The sequence below is a fragment of the Podarcis filfolensis genome, assembly GCF_964270895.1.
Source record: "Podarcis filfolensis genome assembly, chromosome: 10".
NCBI lineage: Eukaryota > Metazoa > Chordata > Lepidosauria > Squamata > Lacertidae > Podarcis > Podarcis filfolensis.
In genome coordinates, this window is record NC_139612.1 from 30,440,428 (window position 1) to 30,459,284 (window position 18,857).

Below are 18,857 nucleotides of genomic sequence, written 5' to 3' on the forward strand. Positions count from 1 at the left end.
ATGTGTATAGGCATTAAACGGACAGGGGTTCATTCATCAGTGTTGAAGAAGCCAAAATAAATATATGTTGGCCAAATTTTAGACTCATTTTCTAGGTAAAGCAGACAAAAGTTATGCCTGCCAGGTATGTCAATCACTTGATACGCTCCACTGATAGGTGTAGTCATCATGTGTCAGTAGCCTGTACACACAATGAGAAAGAGTCGCATTCAAAAATTAAAATGCAGTTTAAAAAAATACAAGACACAGATTCCACCATGCTGGCTAGAAACACGTCATAAGAGTAAAAACAGAACTAAAAGGCAAATGAAATGTTATTCTCCTGGTGCTAGGGGCGGGGGGGGGGGGGATAAGAACAGTTCATTCTGACAAAGGCATTCCAAAGTCAGGGTGCCTCAACTGAGAAGGCCCTGCATGTTCAGGGAACGGAAAGTGATAGCTTGAAATATATTTGGCACATCTTCTTTCCTTGCTGTTGAGGATAGCAATAAACTAGGAAGGGTGGTGCTAGGATACCTTCTCTGGCAGGGCACTCCAAATGCAGAGCAGTTCTTGCTAACTTAATACCATATTCAAAAGTGTGGAAAGGAGATACGCAGAATATATTTCAGTCTATGAGCCCTTTCCTGAACTGCACAGTCCTTTGTCCTTTGTAGCAGTAGTACAAAATGATCACTCTTCCTGTTTCACTTCCTTTAAGGAGGTATCGGTTTGGTGCACTGTTATAAAAGGGTCACGTTCTCTTAATAATGGCCAGCTTCCTTAGCCCTGAACATTATCAGCAGCACTGTTGGTTCAAAGGCTTATTCCTTCTCAAGTGCCATCAATCTGCATCAGCATCAGAAATTGTCGGGTCTGTAGCATATGGAAGTTCCTCTTCCTCCAAGAATATGTCTATGACAGATTTATATTGATGACTGTGCTACCTACGCTGCAGTTACAGACTTCCATTATATTCAGGCTCTGCTAACTCAGTCCCCATTTCCTGTTTAAGGTGAGACAAGGTCCTGCCTGAACAAGGGGTGAAATTACAGCTGAACTTTCTAATTGCTGTTAGCACAGGAGAACCTTTGAGAAATATTGCAGGACCCTTTTTGTGTGTTCAAGGCTACCTCTGCAATCTCTTCCCCAGTATGCATGAGGCTGTGGCAGCTTCACGTTCACTTCTGTCTGACCCAGAAGTTCTGGAGTATGTCTGAACTCCCATCCAATTGGAGCGCCACAGTCTCAGGTGCTGCACTGAAAAACATTGTGTATGAACCCAGTGAAGCTTTAGATTGAGCTGTTTATGATTAACAATCAATAGTGTAGTGGCAAATTCAGAAATCCATCCCTGGTCATGCCCCCTCTAAGATTATAGCATGATCTTATAATTATACAAGAGTACTAATAATGAAGATGCGGGTGGCGCTGTGGTCTAAACCACTGAGCCTCTTGGGCTTGCCTATCAGAAGGTCGGTGGTTCAAATCCCCACAACGGGGTGAGCTCCCATTGCTTGGTCCCAGCTCCTGCCAACCTAGCAGTTCAAAAGCACGCCAAAAAGTGCAAGTAGATGAATAGGTACTGCTTCTGGCGGGAAGGTAAACGGCATTTTCATGCGCCACTCTGGTTTCAGTGTTCCGTTGCGCCAGATGCTGGCCACATGACCTGGAAAAACTGTCTACGGACAAACGCCGGCTCCCTCAGCCTGTAAAGCGAGCTGAGCACTGCAACCCCAGTTGTCTGCGACCGGACTTAACTGTCAGGGATCCTTTACCTTTACCTTACTAATAATTAGGGATGCATTGCAATAATCAGTACAGATCTCCATGTGTTGCTTTTCAGCTAGAGCTACTATTTTCTGTGTATGTGCACAAATAATTTGGAGTGTTCCAATATTTTCTGATGGAGTGACTTAAGTTGCTTTTTCCTTTAAGTTCCATTGTACATAATAGAGTTGGCACACCATTCTTGAAACTGAAGCACCTTGTGTTTTCACTGTTCCTAAATGTTGAGGATTGATGTACACAGAACCATTCCTCCCTGATGTTCTTCCCTCACAGCTTCTCCAGAGTGACCCTAGGAGTCAACTCTCAGTGGCTGACTTACCTGCTTTTCACTTTCATTGGCTCCAAGCAACACAAATGATGAAAAGACTTATTCTCAGTGGCTAAAAAGCTCGTTTTCATGCTTATTCGGCAGATCCAGGGCATTGGAGGCAGGGATCCTCCTGGGATCCTGCTGTACAAATAGTAACAGGTCTTCAACCCCCTGTGATCCCAGCCACTACACCTCAGTTTACAACATAAATCCCCAAACCCTGTGCCAGAGCACATTAGTGTACTGAGAGAAAAAAAGAAAGGAAGAAAATAATCTTGTAGTGATACCTAGGATCACAAAGAACCCATACCTCGAAGAGATTGCCTGCAGCGTCTCTGCATGATTATTTCTCTGGCCTTCCCTTTTTCCATTAGCCTCTGTTGGAGGACAGTGAATTCTGTCACATCTGTACATTGATTGGACTTTGGAAATTACTTTGCACCAGGCTGGATTGCTTGCCGACAAACCCGTTATATATAGAACCACCTTCATGCAAGGCATGCGCGCTCGCTACAGAGTTCTGGGCTCTCATGCAAGTTCCTTCTCATCCAGAGATGGGTTTGCTCAAATGGTAGCTTTCTTCTCCCGATCCTCCAATGCAAATAGCAGATACAGAGGGATCTGTCTGCATCAGAACTACAAGCGAGGCCAGCTGTAAAAGCCCTTTTAGCACCCAGGGTTCCACAATTTCCTTTTTAAAAGCCATTCTTGAAATTGCTGGTTGTGAATGGCAATGTTGTGTGGTGTTTGGAGTTCAGCCAGCTACTGCAATGAGTGCCGCTATCGCCAAATCCCTTAGCGAATTAGAAAATAGATGGCTGGTGTTGGGTGCTTAGCAAGTAATTCCAACAAATTTGCTCCAAGTTTGTCTTCTGGCATACTGTCATTCCATAGGCTCGAAAGATCCACTAGCCATGTATCTTCTCTCTGATAGAACTTTAGATCTTTCTGGATTCATATGCTGGAATGATCATGGCGGTATTTGAGGAGCCCATTGGGAGAGGGCTCTGTAATTAACTCATAGAAATCTTTGAGCAGAACCAAATGTAGAAAAATGGCCTCCAGCTTTCTACTGTCTTCCTTTATAAGCCTGATTCTTGCCACTATAATCAAGCTAACAATCATGTTGATTTGTTATAATAATTCCTTTAAATGCAGGCCGCAAAGCATATTATTTTTCAACTCTGGTTGTCTCACTTTAAAAAATGAACAACCCTTAAATGTGAGCCATCTGCTACACTTATCAAATAAAATGTGATAAACCAAGCATGTTTGAGTGCATGCATTTTGCCGGGTTTGCATTTTTTCGACGACCTATTCTCAGAGTTGATACTTATCTTTTAGACTGTCATACAATTTATGCAGCTGATGGCAATTAAAGAAACTGATTTGTGGCCATTTACATTCCTTTCAGAGGGTTCCAGTTAACATGTTATTCTCTCAATATATCATTCCTTTACACAATTTAACAGTTTAGGCTGTACTTTCGCACAGTGATGTGCATGTACATGCTATTTCACATGGATTTCTGTGTAACTTCCGATTTGCGTAATTTATGTAGGCTCATGGCTTTAACTGTGTGTGGCACCGATGCCTTCGGCTGCTGTTTACTTTCATTAAGAGTACAAATGGATGACACCCAAAGTGTTGGATGTATTACAATTTCACCTTTCCCATACCATGTTGAGCTGTGATGTTCTGCGCCAGTATAGCCTCCAGAAAGTCATTGCAGTACATTGCAGCAGTTTATTATGCAAATACCTTGTAGTAACCACCATACCTGTTTTGTAGGGTCCATATCAGAAGAACTTGCTGTTGATGAAAACTTAGTATGTCCCAGGATTTCATATAGTCATTGAAACAATGGTGATGGCAACTTCTAGGTCCTCCTGGAATCTAGCTTATGAAAATAGCTGTGGCATGGGGCTGCTCATCCCTGGGATCTCCTGGGGCTGAGGTAATTTGTGGCAATAGCCCCTGCAGTTACTTGGAGCTGGGTGGAAGGGAGATGATGTGGGAGAAGGAAGAGCAGTCTTCACCTTCCCTCTCTCTCGTCTCCTTCATCCACTGTATTGCTTCACATGAGTCTTTGTTTTATTGTGTTCCACCCGTTGGTATTGTACACTTAGGACTAGTTCACATATTTTTAATATCTGTATGAAGACTCTATGAATTTCCTTTTTCCTCAAGAGCTTATGCACTCATTTTAGGAATAATAAAATGTCTTCCTTATGCAAATACCTACAGTGAAAAAATGTCACGTCCAACCTCTTCTTTGTGGCTCTGGAACAACCCTGCAAATGTTCTTGGACTACAGCTCCCATCATCCCTTACCACTGGCCATGCTGGCTGGGGTTAATGGGAGTTGTGCACCAAAGTATCTGGAGGGCACCTAGTTGGGGAAGCTTGCTCTGGAACTGGGCCCTAAACTGAAATATCATGCCTTCCTACATCTCCCAGAAAAACATGGGTTAGGGTGGTGTCACTTGGTTCAGCATATAGTGAAACGTCAGGGTGAAGGTTGAATTTAAGTCTTGAAGCATGGCTTAGACCAGTGTTTCCAAAACTTGGGTCTCCAGCTATTTTTGGACTATAACTCCCATCATCCCTAGCTAGCAAGACCAGTGGTCAGGGATGATGGGAATTGTGTCTGAAAAAAACAAACAGCTGGAGACCCAAGTTTGGGAAACACTGGCCTAGACCGTTTGGGCACTTCTTTGCAACATGTGCTAGCTCCAGTTATTATATGATAAAATATATGACGGCCTGACAACGATAGTGGCAAAATGAATATGGATTTCAGCAGGGACACGTACGGTTTTGTGAGGGGTTTTATGTCGAGTCTGGCATGGGTACGCTGATTCACAGCAATTGTGCTGATCTCTACATTAACGTTTTGTAGACGAAATGCCAGACCTGTGGGGGAATCATAGGGTGAGAATAAGAGCTATATTCTTCCAGCATGTTTGTCTTCCTTTTTAGAGTAGTACTTCTAGAGCACTTCAGTGTAGCTTTAAGGTGCCAAGTGAGTGATGTGGTGAGTCCCGGTGTTGCCATCATACCCGCTTTCTTATCTCTTACTTAGGAAGCTGCCTTATACCGAGTCAAGACCACTGGTCCATCTAGCTCAGTATTGTCTACAGTCACTGACGGGCAGCGTCTTTGCCGGGTTTCAGACAGGGGTGTTTCCCAGCCCTACCTGGAGATGCCGGGGACCTTTTGCATGCAAAGTATGTGCTCTATTCCTGAGCTTCATCTCTTTGTATATTTTCCGTATATTTGATGCAAACTCTTGCCTTGTAATATTTCTGAGCGTGGTTTTTTTGCCAAGTGGAAAATGAGCTAGAAACGAGAGCGAGCGAGTCACTGGCAAGCAGGCCACTTACATGCTAATGGGGGCTCTGTATTCCGTCACTGCCATCACACTGCTTTATAGATGCAAGCCCACCAGGAGCAGTAAAGCAGCATTTAAAGCAAACAGTAAAATGAACAACATTTGCAGAGCAATAAAAGGCAGCACCTTTGCAACTTCATTATTTTGAAAAATGTGAGAGCGTCAGTCACCAAGCACTGCAAATAAATAGCGTTTTATTGGGTTTCAAGTGAGCGCACATGCCAAATCAGACTTCCCCCTTCGCTGCTGTTGTTTTGCTCTTTCCTCATCCTAGTGAACAGTCTGGAGAGAGAGAGAGAAAGGAAAAAAGCCAACATAAAATAAAAGTCTATAACTGGTTTTATGAGGAAACATATTGCAGTTAAGGACACATTGCAAAGAAAAGCCCTTAAGATCAGTGAAACTATAAGAAGTGGCGATGGGGGAAAGGAAGTCACAATTATTGAATGTGTTGGGGTACAGATTGCATGGACTTCAGGACCAGATAAGATATTTGAATTAATGCATGCAATCTGCAACTAATTATTCACACCAAGTAAATAGTAGCAAATGGCTTTGAGTAAGCAAGATAAGTACTATAGGACCAAATTCTTACACTGGAAACTGAAATCTGCAGAGTGGTTTACAACACCGGAATTTGCCCTTTTAGTAGACTGAATATTTATTTGCATTTATTAATTAATTTATTCATTTATTACATTTGTATATCACCCTATACATGTAGATCTCAGGGCGGTTCACAACATAATATTGCCTGCAAATATTTTGTCTGCTCATCATCAGCATGGCCTAGAGAAGTTGATGCTATGTACAAATCAAGCACGAGAAATTCATGTTGTTGCAGCTTAACGAAGGACTGATTGAAACATGCAGATTTCAAAGCAGTAACCTCATGCAGCTGTACTATTTCAGAACACACACAAGATTGCTTGTTTGAAAATGTCCCCACGTCAAAATTTTAAGTCTCATGTAGCAAGCTTAGGGCCAATTTATGTAATCGGCAGAAGCAATCAGTAACACTTTTTTTGGGCGGGGGGAGAGACTGTGTACCATTTCAGGTTGAAAGTGGGTGTTGTACTTTTAAATGCTCCTTCCTCCCACCAAAACACCTTTGTGTATATGAAATGAGCATGTGAAAAGGAGATGACAAGTTTGCATGGTGGGAACATTGCGTTCTCACCTGCAGCCTGTAGTACACTAGGGGAGAACTCCAGGAACATCATAAGCTGTTTTATAGCAAGCTGGTCTACAATTCAGCTAGCTCAGTATTGTCTGGTGACTGGCAGTGTCTTTCCAGCACTAATTTTCCCTTAGCTACCCAGAGGCACCAGTGCCTGGGTGGTGTTGTTGTTGTTTGGAATCAAGTGTTTTTCTAAACCCTCCTCATGTTACATTTTAGAGTGGCATTGAACCATAACATGAAAATCAGGCCTCTGATTACAATGAAGTGTTATAGGAAGGGAGAAAAGCACCCATACAAATGCCTATTGTCTTTTGTCATCTGACTCTTGTCTGCTTCTGACTTGTAGTTTCAATATATGCCCAGCTTATTCACGTTATTTAATTGATAGCAACAACAATCACAGCCCACAAGGTGCAGAATCAACCTGAGCGCAAATTTGCTTTTTTTTTTTTACTTAACTGATCTGTGGATTGTGCTTTCTTTCTTATTCTGTGCATGCACTGTCAACACTTGTCCGCTTATGTTTATATGTGAAATGCTGGTTATATGTTCTTACTGTGTTTTGCCTGTATGTGGAAGGTTCTTAATTGAGCAGGACTTCTTTGCAAAAAAATGTTTTTTGTTAGGATGCTGGTTCATAGAGGAACAGGAATGCAAGAGTGACAGCTGTTGGAGGTAGGTCAATCCACAGAGCCAGTTTGCAGAGTGACCTTCAGTTGGAGACATTGCTCTCTCCCAAAGTTGAGACATGAAACATGCAGACTGGACAGCTACCTTTTTGCTTCTCTCCCACCCCTTCCACCCAGGGCAAATTATTGTGGGCACTTGTCCCTGCCCTAGTTCCTACCCTGTCTGTTTTCCCCACGCCATGAGCTTTTGACAGCAATAACACCTAGGAGCTTGGAAGATGCAGGGGACTATATTTGTTGGGCAGCTTTATAGAGCCGTATCTTAAAAGTATTTAATGAACATGAGGTAGAAGAGTCAAGTGAACATGATCTATGTATTCTAAAATTTATATCCTGCCTTTCTAAACAAAAGCCAATGCAAGGCTGCTTACAATAATTTCAAAAAAATATATATGGCAAAAGCAGTTTAAAATACAACACACCAACAGAGCAATAGCGAGAGCAAGAAACACAGCAAAAAAACAAATTCTGCAAAGGTTGTTACTGGGACTTGTTCAGTTTGAAATTCAATTAGGATGTTTGGTTTTTAATGTGATAATAGTGAAAATGGTATTGGAGAAATATTGAGCCAAAATGTATTGCCTGCAGCATTCAGCATTACAATCATGAACAATTATGTATTGCATTCATGTAGGTTTTATTTTTTCATTATTGTTAACATGAAATAAATTGTGGTGCTTTTTGGCAGCACGACTTCAACTTGTAATGAATTGAGACCAAATGTGCAAATGGAGCATGGTTCGCTTCTCTAGGATAAAAAGTTTTTCTGATGAAGTGAATAATAATCACAAGCTGTTGAACTTGGCTGTCATCATGGGCCAGCCAAGCCCTCGTTGTATGCATAGTGTGATGGAAAACTCCATTAATGGAAGTTTTTAATTTAATACGTTTATCAGGAATCCTAGTGCACTTCAGGATGGTGGTACCTTTTCATCAAACGGAACAACAAAACACGGATATGAAAACCAGTTACAAGTTGCATGTAGTTAAATACAACCTTAGGGACGCGGGTGGCACTGTGGTCTAAACCACTGAGCCTCTTGGGCTTGCCGATCAGAAGGTTGGCGCTTCGAATCCCTGCGGTGGGGTAAGCTCCCCTTGCTCGGTCCCAGCTCCTGCCAGCCTAGCAGTTCGAAAGCACGTCAAGTGCAAGTATATAAATAGGTACCACTCCAGCGGGAAGGTGAACGGTGTTTCCGTGCGCTGCTCTGGTTCATCAGAAGCGGCTTAGTCATGCTGGCCACACGACCCGGAAGCTGTACGCTGGCTCCCTCGGCCAATAAAGCAAGATGAGCACCGCAACCCCAGAGTCGTCCGCGACTGGACCTAACGGTCAGGGGTTCCTTTACTTTTTAAAAATACAACCTTAAGTCAAATATTTGACTACTCTTTGCATTTTCAAAAATCAGTATTATTAATACGTTGTTTAAAACATTTTTCCAATTATTTATTGGATTTAATGATTCAATATATTTCTATGTCTAATTTTAAGAAGCATACTATATAGCTGTTTGTTTTTAGTAAAAAGTGAAAAGCATAAGCTGTTGAAAAATTGTGGAAAATACCCACCCACCCACCCCGCTAGTAATATCTATGGTGGGAATTCAGCTTCCATTGTGAGGTTAACAGCAATTGTTCATGCCTCACTAGGTGTATAACTGGATCCCACATAATTTTTCTTTTCCTGGGAAAAACCACCCCTAGTAAAATATCACGCCACACCTGGCTGGCTTAGAAAGTTGTAGCCCCATATTTTAATGCTGTTAGTTCCCCCGGTTTAGCTAGCCAAGAATTTTCTCAGGGCATACAGAAAAATAACACACGGTGGTCAGCCTGTGATCTGCGATTAAATGGCTGGACTAGTACATTATTTATTTGGTTAATTTAGACAAATAACAGGAAAAAGGGGAATAAGTTGTTAATGCAAAAGAAACATTCAAACGAAACGATGGTAATTTGAGAGAGGCCCTTTTAAGTTGGTTCTAAACAAAGTCGGCACAGTTTTATGTAATAAGGAATGTTTTAACGAATGCTTTGAACAACATTTTCTTCAAATGTTCATTGCATCTAAGTTCTTATTTTTTGTGTGCGCGCTTTTATTTGCTCCAGAATACTGCCGGGCTGCCAACAAAGGAAGGCCTGTGCTCCCAGGAATTTTCTAAATTCCTCTCTGGAGTAGGCATTTTTCTCAGCTACAAAGGCCCTTTGGCAAATTTCCTCTAATCATTGGATTTACCCTGGGCTCTGATAGGTGCCATTCATGGACTTGGTCTGCTGTTTGATGGGGCTGAAGCATTAATGGGATCTTTTCACCATATATAAAACACAGTAACCTTAAGCGGAGGAATCAGAATTGCTGTTGCTGAGAAGAGTTCAACATTTCCTCGTTTCCCTGTTTTGTTTTTAAATCAATATATTTGTTTTAAGTTCATCTGGCTGTGTTCGTAGATCCTAGGACACTCACCCTACCTCGATAAACCGATGGGCTGTTCAGCAGCTTGCGTTGCATCATTTTGGTGTGTAAGAAGATTCTATAAGATAATATACGATAAATGTGCTGCCTACTGGGAGGTCTACATCTTCCCCCACTCCCCAGTTGATTTTATGCCACAGGGGAAGAGGATGCATAAGGAGTCTTGATTCAAAAGTTTACTTTTGCATGGAGGTAGATTCCGGATTGGAATTTTAAAAATAGCATTTCAGTGGCGCTGTGTGTGTGTGTGTGTGTGTGTGTGTGTGTGTGTAAAGATTATTAAGGAATGTCTCGCCTTTAATATCATAATATGAACTACAGTTTCCACCAGTCTTTACTATTTCCCTCCCTCTCCATCTCTCTCTGGCTACAGTTTCTTTGTAATGTTTTGGGAGGGGAGAAAGAGACTACATTTGCAGGTTTCCTCCCTAGAAGCTGGCCAACAAGTATTCCACTGTCCCAGCAAAGGATTTGTTGTGAAAAGTAATTTCTCAAAGGAGCAACAAATTCAGTCTTGCTCTGTAAACTTTAATCTCAGAAACCACAAAGATCAGACAGTGCTACTTTTTTTCCCCATTAGCTTGTTGTGGAGGAGAGAGAGGTTTTTGCAGGGCGGGGGTTATATTCAAATTTGTCTGATAACACTGTTGCCCGCAGAATGGTTTGCGGCATGTGGAATTAGTTCAGTGGCATTCAATAGGCGACTTCACTATGTGACTCTGGAAAGATTGTTTGGCCCTAAGATTTTGAACCAAACATATTGTTTGTCATTGCATTGGGCCTTTTTTTTTTTAATGGCTAACAACAGCCTGGTGGTGAAATGATTTTTGGCAAGACATAAGGGGCATGTCTACACATGAACCTTTTCCTTTTCCCCAGTACGGTGGTACCTCTCATTACGAACTTAAATAGTTCTGGAGGTCCGTTCTTAACCTGAAACCGTTCTTAACCTGAGGTACCACTTTAGCTAATGGGGCCTCCCGCTGCTGCTGTGCCACCGCTGCACAATTTCTGTTCTCATCCTGAAAGTAAAGTTCTTAACCCGAGGTACTACTTCCGGGTTAGCAGAGTCTGTAACCCGAAGTGTTTGTAACCTGAGGTGTTTGTAACCCGAGGTACCACTGTAGTTTGAAAGCCTTCCCTGGTGGCTGAGATTATCAGTAGACAGATATATATTATTCAAAAACACTTCATTGCAAATGCAATTCCAGAGTGGGTTACAGTTAAAATTCAAGTCATATGCACAATGCAACCACTTAAAAAAAAAACCCCAAGGCAGATAAATTACTAAATTACTACCAAGCAATAATAAAATAAACATCCCCCTTGACACTGAGTTCATTAGCACTGGAGAAGTGAGCTCCATTGTTTCTGTCTGTTACTTGATGTTCGTAGGTTATATGGGTAATTTTTTTTCTTTTTTCTTTTTTCTTTTTTTTTTTTTTTTTGCTTATAGATTTTTAGATTGCTTTGCATGGGTCTTCTTATTAGCCAAGTAGCCTCCATATTTTCCACTACGAATTTATAGAGCCCTCTGGCAAGCACAGAGAGCTGTGCGAAGAAGTGGGAGCTTGTCTCACTTGCATGGAGGCTACCGAAAGAAGCATCAGGAGCAGTGCCTGCTGATTCTTTCCTTCTCCAAACTCCAGCACAAATGAGAGCCTCTCAGAGGCTACTGGAAGTCTTCCTTGCTAGAGGCCATGGGACACTCCAACCAGATGAATGGACAGGTAGAAGTGTGGCTGTAAGCCGTGTGCTTCCTTCACTTTATGTTGCTTGAATAGAGTACTTTTAGTGGCCAGGTGCTATTGAATATTAGAAAAATAGGTTATAAAAGCACTTCTGGACTCTACGCCATGCCAGGTATGCAATATGAGCACTGTTCCCTTGACCCCAGCCTATAAGGGTTCTGTGTGGTCACTTTCAGTTATGTCTGGTTGCAGGATAGAGGCCAATACAGTGGTACCTCGGGTTACATACGCTTCAGGTTACAGACTCCGCTAACCCAGAAATAGTGCTTCAGGTTAAGAACTTCGCTTCAGGATGAGAACAGAAATCGTGCAGCGGCAGCGGGAGGCCCCATTAGCTAAAGTGGTCTTCAGGTTAAGAACAGTTTCAGGTTAAGAACGGACCTCCGGAACGAATTAAGTACTTAACCCGAGGTACCACTGTACAATGGTACCTCTGGTTACGAACGGGATCCGTTCTGGAGCCCCGGCCTTATCCCGAAAATTTCATAACCAGAGTACTGCTTCTGTGCACGCGTGTGGCACTGCAGAGCACTACTGCGCATGCATGAGCGGCAAACCCACTTCTGGGTTTGCTGCAACCGTAACCCAACATGAGGTACCACTGTAATTGGAGAACTGGAAAAATGGTGCAGACCAGGGTGTCATCAAGGGCTCATTGTGAGAGTCAGTAGCTGCAGCTTCAGGCTGGAACATCTAATTAGAAGTCTGTACAAGGTCTAGCGTGAAAGCAGTTCAAAAGTAGACAAATGGATGCAGCTGCAGGTAAAAGGTGGATCACAGCAAATGCAGGATGATGAGGAGGAGAATAAAGGATAGTCTGCAGCCTCAAGCTTTAGAAGAGAATCGGTTTTTAGAACCAGGCAAAACAATCTGCTGCCCAAACAAAGAACTGCAAGTTGTTTGGAGAGTTTTTCTACTACATGAGCATCAAGAGGGGTAAAGCATGTCAAGGAGCTCTCTGGTGGATCCAAATGTGGAGCAGAATTGGGCCACCATCAGGAGAGCTCTCTTAGTTGTATTCAAGAACTCCCCTTTCTTTTATTTGAGCACAGGTTTCCATGCACTTGCGACCAACTCCTGCAAGGCCTTGCAATGTACGGCTGAATTAATTGGCTGGCAGTAATTGGGTGTCCTGGGTGTTTTTCCTGTGCCAGAAGAACATTTTCTATACGATGACTGGCACTTACTGCAGAAGTGGTTCCCCTAAGGACAGTGGGAGTGCAGCAAAGCAAAGTGATTTTCATAGCAGTCCCAAGTTTTTATTTTCCAATGTTTTGTCAGACTGTGGTGCTAAAACATTGTGTTGGGGACAATTTCTGCAGCTGTGGTTTAGTACAACTTGACTAGGTAACACTATTTACAAAATTGGTTGCTGACTGTTAGGTTTTCCTCATTTCATTAAGCCTGCCTAATGAAAATGACCTTTTGTAAAAAATTACTAATAACTTATGATGAAGTCCTCTTTCTTGATCTGGTACTCTAAGAGGATACATTATTTACTGTTTGATAGGAATCCAGTTGGGCATAACCAAAACATAACATAAAAACCTATGCTGGATATACAAGACTATTTTCTCATTCTAACATGCAGTCTATAGGTATGGGCAAAACTGGTGAGAGAAACTATGTTTTTTGGCCCTTTGATGTGGAGCAGAGCTGTCCTTAGATGACTGAGAATTGGGGAGAGATTGTATTATGAATCAAACATCCCAGCTGCAACTTCAAAGTAATACTAATTAAAATAAATTCGAGTGGATTAATGTTTTATGGATGTTTGAAAAAAATGCTGAGGTTGAATTAACCGAATCACTGTGCACAGCAATTAAGGTGCCTGATCCACTTTACCCTTGACGAACCATGACTTTTGGCAAGGCACCGCCCCCCCCCCCCCGTGACTAACAACTCACTTTGTTATTGCGCATGGATTACGGCTGGTGTAAATCTAAATCACATTTCCCCTTGATGCTGCGAGAAGATCCTTCCATGCCCAGTGCCATATGGCTGGACAAATTCAACGAAGATTGACAGTCACTAGTCATGATTGCTATATGCTCCTTCTAGGCTCCGAAGCATCGTGCCCCTCAATGCCAATTGCTGGTAAACAACAGTAGGAGAGGACTAGTAAATTCACGTCCAACTTGTGGGTTTCCCCTAGGCAACTGTTTGACCTCCATGGAAAACAGGATGTTTGACTAGATCAGTGTTTCTCAATCTTTTTCCAACCATGGCCCCCTGCTGACAACAACAATAATGATAATAATACAGTTGTTAAATATTTTTACATCAGAATTTGATTAGGTTCCCCCCCCCAAAAAAAGCTCATTTAACAAAACATCCACTAATCTAGCAATATATCTCCTTGCTTCCAATTCCTTCTGCAATGCATTGTCAAAGAGATTTCTATAATTATATTGAGCTGATTTATAATTTGCTGGAAGTTTAGTGCTCGCTTTAAAGAACGATCTTTTTCTGATTACCGTGCTGTTAAGAAGTAGTTTCAAGTCTTCTTAAAGGATTGGTGCTATAAAACGCCAATCACAACTTAATTGCTGTCCGATATGTTAATTTCAAATGACAGAAGAAAGGTCTTTGAAATCTAATTCTTGATTGCATCTAATAACCTAGTTTTTATAGTGCCTGAACTTTAAGACATAAGCCTCCAGCTAAACCCATGTAGGGAAGTAGCCAGGAGGTCACATTTAACAATGATTGAACGTGAAGTCCTTCTGGTGTTCTGTTGGAGGCAAAGCGGAATCATCAAGAGGTCGCCATGGAGGTCAGCGTCTCCAGCAACAGGCTCCATTTGTGTGTGTGTGTGCGCGCACAATTTATTTTCTCTGTACTTGAATCTCCAAAGAATGGTAAAAGCAGCAGTTTAAAATAAATGGCAGTCAAACTGAAACAGCCCCCTTACTGGTTATAGAAGTGATGACTTGGGGTGGCACAGGAAGGGGAAAGAGAATGCACTCCCACATTTGCTCACCCAGTTTCAGGATGCTCAGATCCCCTCTGCTGGCCGGAAGAGATTTAAAACTAAGAATTTTGAAGTCCTTTGAAAACCAGCAGTTTGCATCATTTTCTGCCCAATACCGTGCATGTTAAGTCAGAATTAAATGTTCATGAGTTCATTTGGGGTTTACACCTGAGTTAAAGGTGCCTCGGATTCTAGCATTCATGTTGAATAGTTTGATCTATACGTAAAACCTTTGCTGTGTCTCTTTTGTCTTGTTTGGCTTTGGAAGCATGTTCAGGGAAGTTTTTAATGTGTGATTTTACTGTATTTTTGGTTTCTGTGGAAGCCGCCCAGAGTGGCTGGGGAAACCCAGCCAGATGGGTGGGGTACAAATAATAAATTATTATTATTATTATTATTATTATTATTATTATTATTATTATTATTATTCTCTGCTAAACTAAGACTTGCTTCCTAAGGTTGCAATACTGTGTTTGCGTGCTTGGTACTTGCTTCTGTATAATCAAGGCCCACAGAGCTGCAGACGTAAAAATACTAATTTCGTTGAACTTTTGTAGGATTTATTTTTTAGTACACCTGCTTAGGATCATGCTGCCAACACCATATGTAGAGGAAAGTCATCCAGGATTTTACGTAGAGTAGACCCACTGAAATTACTGAACTGAAGTTAGCCATGGCTATTAATTTTAATAGGTCTATTCGGTTCTGAGTAGGACCAACATTAGACACAATCCCAGATGCCTGAAGTTTCAGCAGCCTACTCTCTGCAGGAAAGGTATCTACTCTGTGAACCTACAGAGATGGAGAAAGGAAGCAAACTGCAGCTATGAAAATGGAAAAGATAGAGACTTATAGTGTGAGTCTGGGTTTTATTTTATAAAGCATTTCCACCATCTGAAAGATTGCAGGATTTACATTCTCCAGAAGAGGGTTGTCAGTAGTTCCTGTTTATTTCTTCCTCAGCGGTGGTTCATTTATTCCTTTTCTACCATAGGTGTGTGTTCTGACTTGCTGGCCTGGGATCTTTCTAAAGCTTGTTCAGACATTCTGTTAACTATGGTTATATAAGCCTATGAAAGCTTGTGGTAATTTCCCCCCTCACCTGTGAACACAGGTAAACAAGTCACTGCTCTTGAGAAAAGCAAACAAGCTGACAGACCACACACTTGGAATATTTACTGAACCCACAGGGGTACAACTTGGGATATTGCAGTCTGCAAACACACCCTCATAAACTTGAAATTCATAAATGAAGAGATTTAAGTTAAAAGCGGTTTCATAAAACCGATGGAAGGCATTCAAACTAAAACTGGGTTCATATGCAACGAAGCAAGTTGTGACACTGGCTGTTAGAATAACTTGACTCTCAATGCAATCCTGTAAGTCCCATTGAGTTCAGTGTGGTAAAGTGGGTATATAATTGCAGTTTAGTTTTTTTGTGTAACATTGTACTAAATATTTCTTATAATTTTTAAATTAGAAGGAACTACATGTACCTTATGCAATATGAATATACGGGCATTTATTTATTTATTATTTTTTTTAACTTCAGTAACTGCAAGTTGCAGCTGACATTTGAAGAAAGGGCTAACTTTTAATAGTGTTTTTTTAAAAAAACATTTGGGCAATAATTATAGTTCTATTGTGCCATTTAATTCTTTGATACTAAATGCTATCTTATGGAAATATATACCAATTTGATGTGTCTCGTCCATCTGTGTATCTTTCGTTTGTGTACACTAGGGGTTTTCAACCTGGTCCCTTCCGCCCACTGGTGGGCTTTTCAGGATTCTAGGTGGGCGGTAGGGGGTTCTACGGCACAAGCTGAATCCTCCTTCCATCGAGCACTGGTGGGCAGTAAGGAAATGTTACCATCAAGAAAGATGCATTAGTGGGTGGTAGGTATAAAAAGGTTGACTACCCCTGGTGTACACTTTGTGAGGGCATGGCGCTGAAAGTTACTTATTTTATTTATAATTTTTTTGTAGTGCTTCATATAATGAAAACCTATTAAGTGGTTTACATAAAAAGTATTCTATGCATGCAAACATACATCAAACAAACAAATTAACAGCAACTAAGTTGTGTAATCTACACAGTCCTGTAATGCTGGCATCCACTGTCGTATTACCACCAACCGGTGAAAACTCTTTCCTGCCCTCTGCATAGGATTGGGAGCATGGTGGGCGTTGGGTTAACCCATGGCCATCTTTTCTGCCTTAAGAGGTACAGTGGAACCTTGGTTCCCGAACACCTTCGTTATTGTACGTTTCAGCTCCCAAATGCCGAAAACCCAGAAGTAAATGTTTCCGTGATCGAACGTTTTTCAGAACCCAGACGTGTGACGTGGCTTCTGCTAAGTGCAAGAAGCTTTTGCAACCAATGGGAAGCTGCGCCTTGGTTTTCAAATGAAGTCTCTCAGGGTCCCTTCTGAGTGCACACATTGCTACATTGGAAGGAGAAGGAGAAGGAGAAGGAGAAGGAGAAGAAGTAGTAGTAGTTTCCTTCCTCTAGTCTACCTTCTGTTGTGTTACATAGCTAGGTTTATCTAGTACAACCTGAGACTCATAACTACAGGCTTGTACTCTTTGTTCTCTGGCAACAGCTGAAATTCCACCGTAATTACCTTTTTACAGTACAAAGCCTGCCTCTACCTTATGAAATCTGGACTTGGAAGGGCATCTTGCAGGAGAAGGGTGTGTTTTTGTTTACGTTTCTAGGAAATGCAAGTGGGTGTTCTGTGATGGTTACAAATCCCTTTCTTCCCCCCCCCTTTCTTCCGTTACCATGACCTAACCTACTAAAAAACTTTCTCAAAGTAGGAACAATCAGCATGTGCACGGATCACATTATCAGTCTAAATGTTGTTAGCAGTGCCCTTTTATAAACCCTATTCCTATAGAGCACTTTCAAAACAGAGCACATCAAAGTAATTGTTATGCCTGGCACCAGTGCAGGCGTGCTGGGACCTGACCCAATTCAGTATAAATGTTATAACCTGTGGAATTTAAAAGGATGTAAGGTGTTGCATGTCCTGAAGGCAGGAAACAAAGCAGGGTTTGGTTTTTGACTTTAGTTAGCTTCCAAATATTTGGTATTTATGGAATCACTAATTTCTATTTAATTTTTCCAAAAAACTGAGCCAAACTCTACTTGCCGTTTACATGCATGCGGGCATGTTGTGTTTCCATGGCATCGGTTGAGGACCAGTATGTTCACTATACTTATGACGGATTGGAGCTAGTAAAACAGGGATCAGTTTATGGCCAGGAATGTGTAGTTTCTACATATGTAAAAGAAATCATGAAGCTTTCCATACAGTGAGTTGCATTTGAGGGTAAAGTTACTGGACCTGTGACAAGAACCAGTAGATTTCGCTTTTATCTCATCTATACCAGTCGTCATGCGGTAAGATTGCAATTTCTAATAGATGTTAATTGAATTTATTACTGCAGCCTTTCTTTCTGGTATCCCGTCAGTGGAGGTCCTGTCAATGTTTCCATTCTTACACTGTTTATTAGCAGTGTATAACACAGCCATAAAATTCTCTCCAGACCAAAATGTAGTGTATAGTTCTCAGCTTAAGTCCAAGAACATTTTTCTTCTCCACAGAATTTAAAGGAAATTGGTTTGGCCACGATTTAGTTAGAAGAATACAAAAATAGCACTTTGGCCAGGTTTTGACATATTTTGCATGCCTCTCGACTAAAAAGAAACAAATACTTTTGAAAACCATAATGTGCTCTACAGCTCTTTGAGTTTAACAAAATTAAGAAAACAGATTATCATTCACATACATTGGGCTGCTTAGAATTTAAAAAAAAAAACTGGGGTTGAGAGGGAGAAATGAAAATGTGTGGAAGGACAGAGGCAAAGAGTGCATATAAGGGTATATACACAGCCCCCTCCCGTGTCCACTCAATGCATGAGGACAATGCACAGCTGCATTGGCTACTCCTTGCTTCTGCCACCAAGACACACAGGTTGTGTACACACTCCTGCTTACTCTGCATTCAATTCACTCACACTGCTGGTTTGGGAAACATTGTGCCATGATGTTAACCACAATTTACATCTATCCTATGAGACGCAGGTGGCGCTGTGGTCTAAACCACGGAGCCTCTTGGGCTTGCCAATCAGAAGGTCGGTGGTTCAAGTCCCTGCAACGGGTGAGCTCCTGTTGCTCTGTCCCAGCTCCTGCCAACCTAGCAGTTGAAAGCACACCAGTGCAAGTAGATAAATAGGTATCACTGCAGTGGGAAAGTAAACAGCGTTTCCATGCACTCTGGTTTCTGTCACAGTGTTCCATTGCA

The 18,857-nt window shown here is 41.7% G+C and overlaps 1 protein-coding gene across 2 annotated transcripts in view; it reads left to right on the top strand.

The window, feature by feature from the left end:
- Nucleotides 1–18,857, top strand: part of HMGA2 (high mobility group AT-hook 2) — a 140,687-nt gene that overhangs the window by 62,948 nt on the left and 58,882 nt on the right. Inside the window, exon 4 of one of the 2 annotated variants that reach the window (XM_083574759.1) lies at nt 5,166–5,310. The exons of the other annotated variant lie outside the window; for it this stretch is intronic. Coding sequence (XP_083430885.1) covers nt 5,166–5,310 — 145 coding nt within the window. The remainder of the gene's footprint in view (nt 1–5,165; nt 5,311–18,857) is intronic. 2 annotated transcript variants of the gene reach the window in all.